Source organism: Miniopterus schreibersii, assembly GCF_964146895.1.
Source record: "Miniopterus schreibersii genome assembly, chromosome: 20".
Classification (NCBI taxonomy): domain Eukaryota; kingdom Metazoa; phylum Chordata; class Mammalia; order Chiroptera; family Miniopteridae; genus Miniopterus; species Miniopterus schreibersii.
Genome location: NC_138122.1, coordinates 25,067,165 through 25,081,740, shown reverse-complemented (window position 1 = coordinate 25,081,740; position 14,576 = coordinate 25,067,165). Strand labels below are relative to the sequence as shown.

The 14,576-nt window shown below is 44.4% G+C and overlaps 1 protein-coding gene across 1 annotated transcript; it reads left to right on the top strand.

Moving 5' to 3' along the window:
* Positions 1 to 1,223: 1,223 nt before the first annotated feature.
* Positions 1,224 to 13,886, top strand: RAD9B (RAD9 checkpoint clamp component B; the record flags this gene model as incomplete). Its single annotated transcript, XM_081122695.1, has 11 exons — positions 1,224 to 1,315; positions 3,266 to 3,336; positions 3,835 to 3,984; positions 4,196 to 4,310; positions 6,261 to 6,360; positions 7,151 to 7,257; positions 9,371 to 9,477; positions 9,564 to 9,628; positions 10,161 to 10,283; positions 11,268 to 11,490; positions 13,758 to 13,886. Exons 1-11 carry the CDS (start codon positions 1,279 to 1,281, stop codon positions 13,884 to 13,886), a joined length of 1,227 nt encoding a protein of 408 aa, XP_080978821.1. The 5' UTR covers positions 1,224 to 1,278.
* Between the last annotated feature and the right edge of the window lie 690 nt (positions 13,887 to 14,576).

Here is a 14,576-nt window from a genome sequence, read left to right as displayed (position 1 = left end):
ATAATCTTAAAAATGCAATGGATACCCATCAAAAAGAAAAGTTCCTTTACAGTTAAACCTCACCAACACAAATACCAAGAGAATCAGCTCCTTTTGAAACTGTTCTTTACTTTTTAGGGGGCCGAGGGCGCCTTTGAAGACATTACAGCTATGAGTCCTCGGCAGTAGCAGCTCTCAGAGGTGTTTGTAGGAAGGTCTTAGGGGTAGCAGCCTCCTGGGGGTGAGAGGGTGATGCGCGGCCCTGTCGCAGGCTGGGGTAATCTCATGAATGACTGAAAGTAAAGCTCCCCAGACTACCCATTAGCACCAACATTGGCCCTTTAACCCAGAAAAACGTACAGATTCTCAAATTTTTCCACACAATTTCACGGAGTTCACAGATCATTAAGGAATCCTACTCCAAAAGGCCGCAGCATCCTAAGTAAACAAGCAGTTCCAGCAATTCGAAGAGCCCAAAATGCAGTCCTCTGAGAGCCCGCTACCACACACAGTGCAATGGCAGCTGCAACGTTTCAGGAGCGAAAGGGATCGTTTTTTATCCCCTTTCCCTAGACCGCAAACCCAACCGGGCGAGGGATTCCGCTCGCCACTTCCCGTTTCTGCACCCGAACACCGCAACCGGCGGGAGGTGGAGACGCGGGGCACCGCGCTCCTTTCTCGGGCACGGTCGCAGCACAGGCCCAAAGGCCTCTCCCGGCTTGGGCGCGTGCGTCCCGTGACAGGACCCGCAGTTGAGAGGGGCCCCTTTCCCTCCCGGATGCCCTCCGGCCCCTGGGGCGGGGGTGCGAGGCCAGAGCCGGCCGCATCCAGAAGTGGCCGCTCCCTTACCCTCCCCCTGGGCCTTCCCCAGGCCCGGCCTGGGCCGCGCCCACCCCTGGGGAGCCGGGATCGCCCAAACCCTCGCCCAGAGACTCCCAGCGGCTCCCTACGACGCAGCACCCCGGCCGAGAGCCAGGCCTCGGTGACCGCAGCTGCCATCCTCACCATCCTGTCACTGGGCTCGGCTCAGTCACCAGCACCGCCGCCGCCCTCTTCCTCAGACTCCCCGGAGGCCCTCCCACTTTGCTCTCAGCCAATGAAAAACGAGACCCAGGGAGACCGCTCTACGGTGGCTCGCAGAGGCCCTTTCCCGCCTAAAGCGAAGCAGCTTCCGGCGATAGCGTGGAAGGGGAGGGGAGGGGGGAAATCTCGAAGTTTCTAAAAGCGCGGGCAACATCCGGGAACCTGGGGCGTCGAGTTGAGGCGCGCCTCGCGAGCCCGCGTGTTAGGCCCGCAGCCATGCTGAAGTGCGGGATGAGCGGCAGTCAGGTTAAAGGTGGAGCGGCCTTTGTTCCCTTCGTGCGGGGGGCGGGAAAGAAGGGAAAGCCCGGGGTTCACCGGCGCGCTCCACCAGGGTCCTCTTTGCCCGGCCACAGCCAGCGCCCCCCCCGGCCCCGCCATTGTCCTGTCGGCTTCAGAGGGGAGGGCGAAGGCCCACGTGCTTTGACTTGGGCATAATATTTATTCTCATAGGTGTCTGTACAATTGAAGCTGTGCCATCGGGACGTAGATTTCGGGAGTGCGGGCCTCAAAATCGGGGTGGTACTGGGTGGGGACAAAAAAATAATAATAATGCTAGGACAGTTAAGTTTCAGTGTCACACGGAAAATATAAGCCAGGTGTGTTTTTTTAATTTTAGATCCTACCGGTTTAAAATTTATGACCTGGGCCAAGCCCCGGAGTCACCCTGGGGCTCAGGGCGGCCTCACGAGCAAGGTGACCCGCGGCGCCCTAGTCGTAGGGAGGAACCGGACACGCATGAGGAGCTCAGAAGTGGGGCGGCGCGGGCGCGGCCTTAACCACGGCGGCGGGGGCGGGGCGGGGCGGGGCGGGGCGGGGCGGGGCCTGGACGCCGCCGGAAAGCCCAGGCGGAAGGGCAGGGGTTCCCCGCTGGCCGCCGCCCGGAAGTGGGCCTGGAGAGCGGCCGGCTTCCGGTGCGGAGCGCTCCTGTGGGACAGCGTCAGGGAGTCCTCTTTTGCAGTGTATACCTCTATTTAAATTTTTTGAAATTTTTAATCTTCCCCCAAGGATATGTTTATTGATTTATTTTTATTTTTATTTTGAGAGAAAGAGGCACCTCAGTCAGTTGCCTCTGGTACTCGCCCCAACCAGGGGATCCAACCCGTGACCTGACGGGGAACGGAGGGAATTTTTGGTGTCCAGGGGGACGCGCCAACTCGTGGAGCCACCTTGCCCCGGGGCTGGCCCTCCCTCAGTGCTTAACAAGCAGTTATTTGTATGATTGATTTTATTGGACTGGAAGCACTACTCGGGCAGGAACTACACGTGCATTGCTCATGGCTCTACCCCCGCGTGGCCTTGGGGTTGCATTTGGGTCATAGGAGGTGCTCTGTAAATATCCACCGGATGCATGGGAGGCCCGCGGGAGGCAGCGCCAGGGAACAGGGGCGACCGACAAGTGGCCAGAAGGGACAGAGGCCTCCATCGCACCCCCGTCCCGCCCTGTCGTCCGGCCTTTCTCAGTTCGAGGTCCTCACTCCCAACTCGCAATACTTAGGATTCGGAAGCCTTATCATCTGGCTGTATGTCCTGGGATTAGTCTCCCTTTTTTCCCTACCTTTCCGTAACTTGATACGGCCGTCTGTGTCTGTGGCAGCGTAGTATTCCGTATCTGCTTGCCGCATTGTTTACTTATTTGTAACTCGCAAGAACACTGTCATGCCGGATCGGGCCAGCATGTCGTCCCGCCCTGGCCGCTCTTTCTGAAAGGACGTCTAAGTGTGTTTGGTGGGAAGACTGGGCATCTGTCATGCAGCCCTCCCGCATCAGAGATGCACCTCGCGTGCCTCTAATTTCTCTCATGGCGTGTTTTGACTTTGCCACCAGTCAAGTTACTAAAACCCTTCAAATCACCAGTCTGTTCTTCGTTTTTACACTTTTTTCCCCGGGGGGCGGGGTACAAGTTTTAGAACACATTAGGAGGGCTCTTGGTTTGCCACAGTCGCTCCATGCAGCACTGCAAACACACGGGAAGAATTTTGTTGCATGTTATTTCACACAGTCATTCATCGAATTTATTGAACTCCCACTATGAGTCTGGCATTTTGCCGAGGGTATCATACTATATTTCTTAAAGCAATTTGTAGTACTAGTCTGTAAGCACTGTTCTTCATGAATTTAAGTGCTTGTGAATGCTGAAGTAGTCCTATGATTTGTTTTTATTGTTTGAAAGGAAGAAATGTAAGCAGCTCCTTTTTCTTCGTAGTGTTTGGGAAAGCAATCCAGGCCCTATCACGGATTAGTGACGAGCTGTGGCTGGACCCGTCTGATAAAGGTGTAAGTAAGAAAGTTAACTCAGCCCAGCCGTGGTGGCTCAGCGGCTGAGCATCGACCTACGACCCAGGAGATTGAGGCTCGATTCCCGGATGTCAGGGCACATGCCGGGGTTGCGGGCTCGATCCCCAGTAGGGGGCGTGCAGGAGGCAATCAATGACTCATCATTGGTATTTCTTTCTCTCTCTCCCCCTCTCCCTTCCTCTCTCTGAAGTCAATAAAGACATATTAAAAAAAAGTTAACTCATAGACCACCTATTAAGACAAAAGAAGTTTAAGATTCCAGCCCAGATTGTATGTTAACCAGGAAATCCAGGAATTGCAACCGCCCTTGTCACTGTTCACCTTTATTGCACATATCCGAATACCTTTAGAGCAGTGATTTTCAACCTCATGGCACACATAAGTTACTAACACTTGGCTGTGGTAAACAAGATAGAATTTTTAGAATTAATCACTTGAAGTCTGATTTTCCCGAACAGCTGCGGTTTTGTTTTGCAGCTTGCTCTGAGGGCTGTGAATTCTTGCCGGTCAGCGTACGGCTGCGTTGTCTTCTCTCCCCTGTTTTTCCAACATTACCAGTGGTCCACCTCCGTGGGAATGACTGATGACAACACAAAGGCAAATTTAAATTGCAAACTGGGAATGAAGGTAAACATAAGTGGCCCTGGTTTTCTCTTACATTGTGGAAATACTCAGTATATAAGACACAACATCTGTTCTGTACTTAATACTTGGTTTAAATGGCATGCAGGACAAACCTATTCACTTATGAATATACATACTCTTCTTTTGTTAGTTTTTAAACTGATTAAACAACCATACTGAGTATATGCTGTTTTATAACCTATTTGTATTGCAGTCAATTCTGCCCATCTTTAGATGTCTGAATTCCCTGGAAAGAAATGTGGAGCTGTGCAAAATATTCACCAGATCTGATAAGTGCAAAGTAGTCTTTCAATTCTTCTGCAGACACGGTAGGTACAATTAAAACTACTTTACTGTATTATGTGTTTTTTTGTTAATATTTTTTCATGTTAAGGATATTCAAACCGCACATCAAGAGTTCCCATTGCATTGCTGCGTAGAATTTGTATAGTTTTGTGGTAGCGCAGTCGTAAGTACTTGAAAAGTATAATCTTACTTGTCTCTCTAGATGTATTGAGAGATGATTGGCATTATTTCCCTTTTTTACTTGTCAGTGACACAAGCTTTGCCTGCAAGAAAACCAATTTTTAATTTAAACAATTGGTGGTTCTCAAATTAACTGGCTGCTTGATATTCTGCAAGATTGCCTTGGTAACAGTGTTCCTTGGTAAGAGCAGAAAAAAAAAAAATCCCTCTAGGCAGATAGTATTATATCTGGGGCTGAAAGAAGCGTGGTAATTGGCCCAAGGTCACAGACCTAGTAAGTCGCAGAGCCTGGATTTGAGTCCTGCCCCACAACAGTAGGAGCCAAAACTTTTCTTCATTCTCTCTGCCACACCAAGCTGTAAAACTGATGTCCTGCCTCCCGGCCTTGCACAGTCAATATTCAAATGTTGTACTCATAGGACTTTTACATGCTTAAATATGGATAGCCTGGTGATTAACAGCATGGGCTCTGGAGGCCTAAGGTCTAGGGTGGAATCCTGCTCTGCCCCTTCCTTGCTGAGACCTTGGGCAAATTATTTTATATCTCTGTGTATCAGTTTCCCAATATCTTAATTGGCAATAATGTTAGTACCAGCCTCCTAGGGTTTTTGTAAAGATACAGTGAGTTCTAGGAAGTTATAATTCTAAACTGTTTAAAAGAATGCCTGGGCCCTGGCTAGGTAGCTCAGTTGGTTAGAGCATCTTCCTGATACGCTAAGGTTGTGGGTTGGATCCCCAGTCAGGGCACATACAAGAATCAACCAATGATGCATCAATAAGTAGAAAAACAAATCTCTCTCTCTCCCTCCCTCCCTCCCTCCCTCCTTCTCCCTCTGTCTCTCTCTAAAAAATCAATCAATAAAAATTTAAAAAATCTTGTACTTGTGATATTGGTCCGATTTTTTTTTGGTAATATGTACTCAGTAAATATTTATGAAATTAATAAATGCTGCTGAAATTACTTAAGTAAAAAAAAATAAGTTGAGAAATGTTGTCTCTAGTGAGACCTTTTGACTCACACTGCGACATTATTCTGCTGTAAAGAGTTACAGCCCACCTGGGTTTCATTGCATGGGCTCTCTATTCAAACTTAGGTTCAGATTCTAACTGTACAGTAAGTCCCCACGTAATGTCTTTGGGAGGCGAAAAACATATAATAAAACCAATTTTACCATAGGCTGATTGTATAAACAAGATTTAAGGTTGAACAGCATCTCATCAACGTTATAATGAAATGACTGTGAATGAAACAGCATCATTCGAGGACCTGCTGTACTCGTTCGTTAGAAAAGCATAGCCTTGAAAGTCTCTTAGCCTCGCTGAGCCATTGTTTCCTCTTCTGAGATTAAGTACCGACCCTGCAGGGATATTGTGTGGTCAGAGGCAATGTGTGTAAAACGTATACCGCAGTTCCTGGCACGCAGGGCCATAGCCGTTATTACCCCATGCTTCTCCCCTCCTCTCAGAGGAAAAGAACCCACAGCTTTATACTCCAGAGGTCCCATCCGGCCCTATCAGTGCCGTATGACAGATACGAGCCATCGGCATCTGAGCTGTAGCGGGCAACCGCTGTCTTACACTCAGTTGAAGAACAGACCTGTGTCTCAGATGTGGGAACTCTATTGCCTGCTGGTGGGAGGGTCAGCCATGCTGTCCGGTGCCCACTAGGGGGCGACAAACACAGCAAGGAATAGTGCTGCCCCACGCTACGTGCACCTGCCAGGGATTAAATGTAACTTTACTTGTGTTATTTTAATAAAGCAAAATTAACAGGTTGCTGTATTCTTTTTAAGGTATCAAAAGGACTCATAATGTGTGTTTTCAAGAAAGTCAGCCTTTGCAAGTTATTTTTGAAAAGAATATGTGTACTAATACACTGATGATTCAGCCAAGGTAATGAGTGCTCTGTTGTTTTTTTAAATTTTTCTGAATATAGTATGGTTACAGATTAAAGATTAATGTCCTAGAGTTTTTAAATCAGTTATATATATGTTTTTAAACTAACACTATACCTGGAGAAATAATCGTACAGGATCAAGAGGAAACCTTGATAAAGATAATAGATCGGCGATTTTCAACCTGTTTCATCTCATGAAATACAAATCAACTTGAAATCTGTTAATTGTGTAGTAGGTGAATTATATATTAATAAAGTTGTTTTTAAATGGAGAGCACAGGATGAAAGGGCACTTGGGATGTCAAGACAACCTTGAAAGTAATAGTTAATCCAGGACAAGTAACAAAGGGCAAGAGAATATGGGCAGCAGGCTGCTGGTAAACCTCCACCACTCAGCCTGGTTCCCGGCATAGTTCACCCTAGTTTATCAGCACAGCTGTTTTCCTACTCTCTCCCTTAGGAGTATGATCCTAGGCCAATTAAAAATATATATTTGTTACATAAAAAAGGAATGAAAGACATTTTATTCTAGTGTTTGGTTTATCCTACATTTTTCACGTTTTACTAAGAATATATTTTACTATCCTCTTGGCCTTTAAATGAAGTTACAATTTTAAAATATACTAAAATATAGCAACTCACATAGAAGAAAGAAGGTAAAGTCTTTTGGGTAAATTTTTCTAAATCCAGGCCAACATTTATTTCTAGGTTAAAGATTTGAGTCTCATTAGAAAGCTGTTCCTTTCTGTTTTTCAAATAATGTAAATTTTTTATTACATTTCCCAGAGTGCTTGCTGAGGCAGTTGTTCTTTTCACGTCAAGTCAAGAGGAAGTTACTCTCGCTGTTACTCCACTGGAAGTTTGCATTAAGAGTTCTAATGAGGAATCAATGGGTAAGAATTATACCTGCCATGGTGCTTTAATGTAGTATCACTTCCTGGTTTGATGACTAACCAGTAAATATTAGTGGCATAATATTTACTTTTGTCTAAAAAGCAGTAAGATGTAGAAAGATCATTAAAAATTTTAAGAGACCCAGGAAATTTACACAATCAGTAATTAAAATACTTGGCTTTGAAATTCCAGTTGTTTTAAAATTAGGAGAATGGTTACTGAGAAAAATATTTTTAAAGTCAAGATCTTAAAGTCTCTTTCTCATCCTTTATCTTATTTTGTGTTTAGCATAAAGAAAAATTAAGAGGCCAGCAATCCAATTGAGATGACCTTTGCCTATATTCCAGGCAGCAAATATATAGGGCAGAAAATGTGAATATTCTTAAGTCAGCTCGTCTAAGAGTTACCTAGATGGAATGGAGAAACGAAGGCATGCTTAAATCAGGAGTTCTTGGATCAAGAAAATTTACTTGGGTCTTTTTGGCATATGTTGTTTAGGACTCTTTGACCTCGGATAATTTTTTTTTTTTTTTTTTTTAGTGATAGCGGTAAAGGAAGAATAGAAAGGGAGGACCTGTATTATTTTAAAGTGAAAAATCAATAGAACCAAGGATTAAGTTGGTCAGATGACTTTTGTAGTGTTTAGTTTGTGCCAGGTTCTGTTCTAAGTGGTTTTCATTTCCAAATTCATTTGATCTTCATGACAAGTCTGTGATGTAGGTACTATTATGATCCCAGTTTCCATCTGAAGGATATGAAGCACAGAGAAAGTAAGTGACTTCTCTGGTGTCACACAGTTAGTGGTGGATTATGATCTGAGTACAGGGTTCAAGCTCATTACCTTTGTGCTATTACTGCCTCTCTCAAAGCTCATCTACTGAGGAGTGCATGATCTGGAAAATACACGCCTGACTAGTAAAGGGGTCTGTTTTATATTCCATAATGCCATCTCTGAATAAAGATGGCCATTTAATAACCAGGAGACACTGTCCTTCATGAACAACTTTCTAATGAGTAGTTATAGTTATGTTTGGAGACTCAGTTTAATTTTATTATTGAACTTACTCTCTGCTGGCATCCTGGGAGTGACATGAGCCTTCTTGTTTAAGATGCATGTATTTGTAAGGCATTGTCTGGTCCTTTAAAAAAATGTATACCATTTATCCTTTGTTCTTATACTTACATAATTTATGTTCATTGAAGAAAATAGTTTTTAAAAAATATATATCTTTATTGATTTCAGAGAGAGGAAGGGAGAGGGAGAGAGAGAGAAACATCAATGAGAGTCATCAATTGGCTGCCTCCTGCACACCCCCTAATGGGGATCGAGCCCACAACCTGGGCCTGGGCCCTGACTGGGAATCGAACCTCGATCTCCTGGATCCTACGTTGATGCCCAATCGCTAAGCGACACCGGCCAGGCGAAGAAAATAATTTTTTAAAAACACTAATAAAAAAAAGTCACCTGAAATCCCACTACCCAGAGACGAGCACTTTTAAAACCTGCTTCTATACTTCAGATCTAACAACAGGAAATGAGTTGAGTGAAAGTAATGAAATACTGTGAAGCTATTAAAAGTAATCTCGTATGTGTGTATACACACTCCTTGCTCTCTGAGTGTACATAAGAGATACTTATGAAGCTAATTTGTAGTGGAAAACACAAGTAAAAACAGGCAAGGGGTTTGGACAGACACTGCATGGCTGGTAACTGATGCTGGGAGCTCAGCTGGATTGTCACCCAGGGCACCTGCACATATGTAGCCTCTTCATGTATGAATAGCATGAAGTCAGCATGGTGACTCAAGAGCAGGTGCTGCAGGATAGAGGAAGTGGATAGAGGATAGATTTGGAAACTACTAGTCCTTAAAGGCCTAGTCCCAGAAACCAGGACCAGGTCACTTCCCTGTGTCCTATTGGTCAAAGTAGGCAGAGAGCCCGCCCACCCAGGTTCTAGGAGAGGGGCGTAGACACAGAGCCTGCCTCTCAACCAAGGATGTCAGAGAACTATGGCTGTGCTTAGCCTACCGGTTAGGTTATACTTTTATACTAAAACTTAACAAATACCTCTGGAACTAATTTTACTCTTTATTTTTCTACAATATTGAACAGATTTGAACAGTTCTGTATACAGTGAGATGTTTGTGGGTCCAGATGAATTTGACTTCTTTCAAATTGGAGTTGACACTGAAATAACATTTTGCTTCAAAGAATTGAAGGTAAAGAAAAATTTGTACCAAATTAAAAGTTCCATTGGTAGTTTTTTAAGAAAGATTTCACTTTTTTTCTCTTTTTTTCCTTTCAGGGAATGCTGATATTTTCGGAAGCTACACATGCTCCTATATCCATGCATTTTGATTTTCCTGGCAAGTAGGTCCTTGGGAACTTTTCTGAGTTTGTTTCTTTTTCTTTTTGTTATATAATAATAAACCTCTGTGACTCATTTTGAAATTCATCCACACCTCAGGAATTCCTTAACCTTACTAGCAACAGTTACCAACTAAAATTTTGAAAGATGCCATAACATGGTGTTTTTTAATTGGTAACTTGACTGAAAAAAATATATGCTTCTGCAGAGTGAAAACATTTATAAATTTTATATGAATAACTTGCCTAATTAGAAAAATAATACATGGCTTAAACAAGTTAAATCTCTGTGAAACTTTGATACGTTATTTGATAGTTCCGAACTGAAATTTCAAATGAGGCTGGGTTTGGGTAGATGTGTTTTATGTAATTAGATCTGATGACTTCAGCTTTTAGAACTGTGTTAATTTATGAGAAGACTAAAAGGACTTCTACTTTTACTGTTTCATTTTACTCCTGAATTAGAATTTTCTCGTGTTTTCCCAATGTCCATCAGAAAATGATTGTGATGTTTGTTCTGACTTTGCCTTTTTAGACCTATGGCTTTAAGTATTGATGATATGTTGTTGGAAGCTAACTTCATTTTGGCTACATTAGCTGATGAGCCAAGTAGAGCATCTTCTCCGCAATCACTGTGTCTTTCACAGAAACAAAAAAGGTATGGCCATGTCTTAATATCTTTGTTGTTTGGGAAAAAGCCATTGCAGTTTATTCTGAAATAATTCAGTGGCATTCATTCAGGAAACAATTGAGAAGAAAAACATTAGATCAGAAATGTTGACAGAATCAGGAGGAGCTATAGTAAGACCTGCCTGTAACATAGAAATATCACCAATCTTGCCCTAGATATTTGCCTTTTCTCTTCTGATCAGAATTTAACAAGACTCTTTGACTTATCTTTATTACCCCAAACTCATTTCCATTTATAATAGTTGCTTTTTAGGAGTGGTTATAGTGTTAAGTAAGGTTCACAGGAAAGTATTCATACCTAGAAAACTCTTTCTCAGACATAGGGACAGCCATTGTCTTTCTTTCTTTTTTTCTTTTGTCTCTTAATTTTCTTTTGGTGGTGGTGGTGGGGGGTGCTTCAACTGTAAAAGTAACATAAGGTTACTATGGGAAATTTGGAAAATACAGAAAAGTACAAAGAAGAAAATGAACATGGCCCACAATTGTACTGCTGGAGACAGCCATTGTTACTGTTTGGCTCATCATGTTTCCTTTCCCACTTTTTATTAGCATGTACAGTTTTATATCCTGCTCTTCCCCAAAAAATATTATATTATGAACATGTTCCAATATCACTGATTATGACTTGGAACCGTGATTTTTAAGACTTCTGTAAATTTTGTTATATAGATACATAGTAATTTACTTGACTTTTTTCCTAACTTGGTCCAATTTCCATACCACAAGATCGCCTCATGCACATTAGGTTGTTTACTGGAAAATTCAGATCTGTAGAGAGAATTTCTCAGTAATCATACATGTAAATCTTACCTCTGAAAACAGCTGGCTCCATATTACTTCAGCATATTCCCTAAACCGGTGTTACTGTCATCCCATATTGCTCCATTAGTTATATAAAAATATGTATTTCAAAGTAAACAGTCCATTCATTTAATCCCTGTTAATACCTCAGGTCAGATCTGATATGTTCAAATTCAGAGGCTGGTAAAAAAGAGAGCAAGGCCATGGAGGCCATCGCGAGAAGAGTAGCACCCAAAAGGCTTTACCCTGGAGGGACTCCCACCAACGCCAGTCCCACAATGAAAAGAGTGAACGGAGACATTGACATTGGTGAAGTAACCGAAAACAGTGTCAGCAACACGGAGGAAGAGCCGGGGTCACCACATCTCAGGAAGGTAAAAGGACAGCGCTGAGCCGTGTCCGCCCCAGGGGGGATTCCCAGCCTCCTCCCCCTTGCAGCCCCCACGCCCTGAAGTTAAGTCCCTCGCTTTTCGACAGGAGAGGAGCGAGTCAGACGGAGAGAAGGCTGATTTATAGAATGTTAATACGAAATAGTGAAATTGCTCAGAGTAACCTCCTTTTTCTATGGTGTTTTGTTTTGTTTTCTTAATCCCTTCATCTGAGTAATTTCTAACAAAGTATATTCAGGTAGAGATTTGGGTCACATAAATTATGATCACTTATAGCACACTTACCTTTGAATACAAATAATATGCTAGTCACATAATTTGTTTTCTAAAATAAATGTTCTTCTAATTTATTTTTCAAATCTGTTTGGAAAATCTTTATTCATAGTGGTACAATATAAATTTTATCCCCAAACAGCACAAATTCCTTCATAGTGGAGTCACAGTTAATAACATATCAAAATACCAACATTTTACTAGATTGATGATAAGCTTCACAGAATGCTAACATTAAACCTTATGAAATCTATTGAATTGAAGATAAACACAATTTATTAGAAACAGAAGTATCTCAAATAATGATTGTTCCAATTTTATGTTTACATTAATATTTTATTCAAGCCTGTTTTGCTATTGCTATTATTATTGATTTGTAAGTATGAGTTTCTTAGTTAGAATTAGAAATTTGGAAGGAGGAATATTGTTTCTAAAGTCACTATCTTAAGCTGTTTAGCACTTTTTAGGATAGTAAAATTGGGTAGTGGGCGGGGAGTGTTGGGTGGGTATGTGGCGCGTGCAAAGGCCCTGTGATGGACAGAGCATGGTGGTTTTAAGGAACTGAAGGCTGGCCAGTGTGGTTAGAGAGCAGATGGCTGGGGGGAACAGTGGCACAGGGTGAAGCTAGAACAATTGATGAGTGCCAGATTGTGCCAGAAGAGCCCTGTGGGCCATTCAGACAACCATATGAAGTACCTGACAGAGTTGAATTTTTAAAAGATAACTTTAGCCGCAGCTACTATGTGAATGGTGAGCAAAGAGACAAAAATGGAAGCTCAGCCGTAGCATCCAGGAGATGAGATGGTGATTCCTTAGAGATAGAAGTGGCCGAAGTAGACAGCGAATTGAGGAGGTAAAAGTAGCAGAACCTGGTGATGGGTTGGTCATGGGGGTTAAGGGGAAGGGAGGCACCGAGGATGACTTAGGTTTGGAGAAGCAGGTTCAGTGCTCGCCAAGATCAGGTACTCGGCTTTGGGTACGTCAGATGCAGAAATCAAGTAGGTAGTAGGGTGTGTGGACTGAGGTCCAAATTCTAGCCTGAGACTCCTCGGCATATAGATGGTAATTTCAGCTGGGGTGTGAAGGAAATCTGGGAGAGGACCGCCACTTACGGCGGTGCTTCTTAACCAGGGCTGTTATGCCCCCAGGGGGCATTGGGTAACGCCTGGAGACACTCTGGATGTCACAAGTTGGGAAGGGGCGATGCTACTGGCATCTAGTGGGTAGAGGCCAGGGTTGCTGCTCAGCATCCTCCAACGCACAGGACGGCCCCTGCCACAGAGCACCAGGCCCCAAATGGCAACAGTGCTGAGGCTGAGAAACCCACTCAAAGGCTGCGTAGAAGGCAGGCCGGCTGCGCCTGGGAGCGACCAGGACGTGGCGTGAGGCCAGTACGAGAAGAAAGTGTCTAAGGAGCGAGGGGGGTGAAGACTGAAGATGGCCACTGGCTGAACGATGTGGCGGTTTCTGGTGACCATAAGAAGGGTTTCTGTGAGGGGGGGTCAGGAGCTTTTAGATGGGACTGGATGGGAGAGTAAGAAAATGGGGACACCAAGTGTGGACAACTGCAGCAGGGGCAAAGCAGGGGCGCTTTTTATGGATTTTAAAGACGAGAGGCATCCCTCTACAATGCTGGCATTCCTGTCCAGTGAGCGGAGGCATGGGACGGGCCGCGAGGCTGTGGGGGGAGAAGGGGGACTTAGCTGGGAGTGGCAGCTTCTGTCACAGCCCTGGTGTCAGTTCAGATGGCTCAGGCAGGAGTCAGAGGCAGATTACTCACGGATCCCAAACTGTGTGCCTTTGGGGAAGGGTGTGTTTTAGAGAATGGCCGGTCCCAGTGGAGAAGCCTCTGGTGTTCCAGGAACCGTCCCGTCGAGGTTAGGGAGACCACGCTGCCAAGTTCTAAAAGGGGCTGCTCCCGGGACGCTTACTGAGGACTTTTGCTTTGAATAAACAGCGCATTACTTTCCTCCCGCCAGTTTTCTAGCATGTTCTTTGGAGCAGTTTCCTCCAGCCAGCAAGAACCCTGTGACAACCTTCTCGACAGCCTGGCAACAGGAAGTGACAGTGAAGAGGACATGAGCTATGGCAGCCCTTCCATATTCTAACATTTAATGACAGCCGAGCTGCCCCCGCCCCATTTACTGACTCACGCCCCGAACACGCTCCACACTTACATCGTCTTGGACTGCCCTGAAATCCAGGATGGGCTTCTGCTTCCCAAACACAATCATCTCCTGCCACAGCCATACCTAGGAATAGCTGCTTGTCAAGTGCACGTAATTTGCTTTAAATCCGTTATACGGCTTGGGAGGCAGGAGAGTTTTCTGTGCAGGGAAGAGGCTCGTTAGAATTCTTTTTAAAATTTTTTTTTTAATATCTTTCTTGATTTCAGAGAGAAGAAAGGAGAGGGAGAGAGAGAGAAACACCAATGATGAGAGTCATTGGAGATTGAGCCCGCAGCCTGGGCCTGTGCCCTGACCGGGAATCGAACCTCGATCTCCTGGATCCTAGGTCGACGCTCAACCGCTGCGCCACGCCCGGCCGGGCTCGTTGGAATTCTTAAACTCAACGCACGCTCCCACCAGAGCTGTAGCATTTTCTTTGCCAGTTTTAAAAGGCACCTGAACTTCCTTCAGCAGCCATTTGGAGCCATCAGTACTGCTTGTCGAGCTCTGTGACTAGTCGGGCATCTGTGCACCATGGCAAACATCTGAGTTCTGGTGCTTTGAGACAGTAGAAAGTTATGCAGCCTTTCCTCATGTAATGCCACGACCTTTTGCCCATTGCTTTTTATA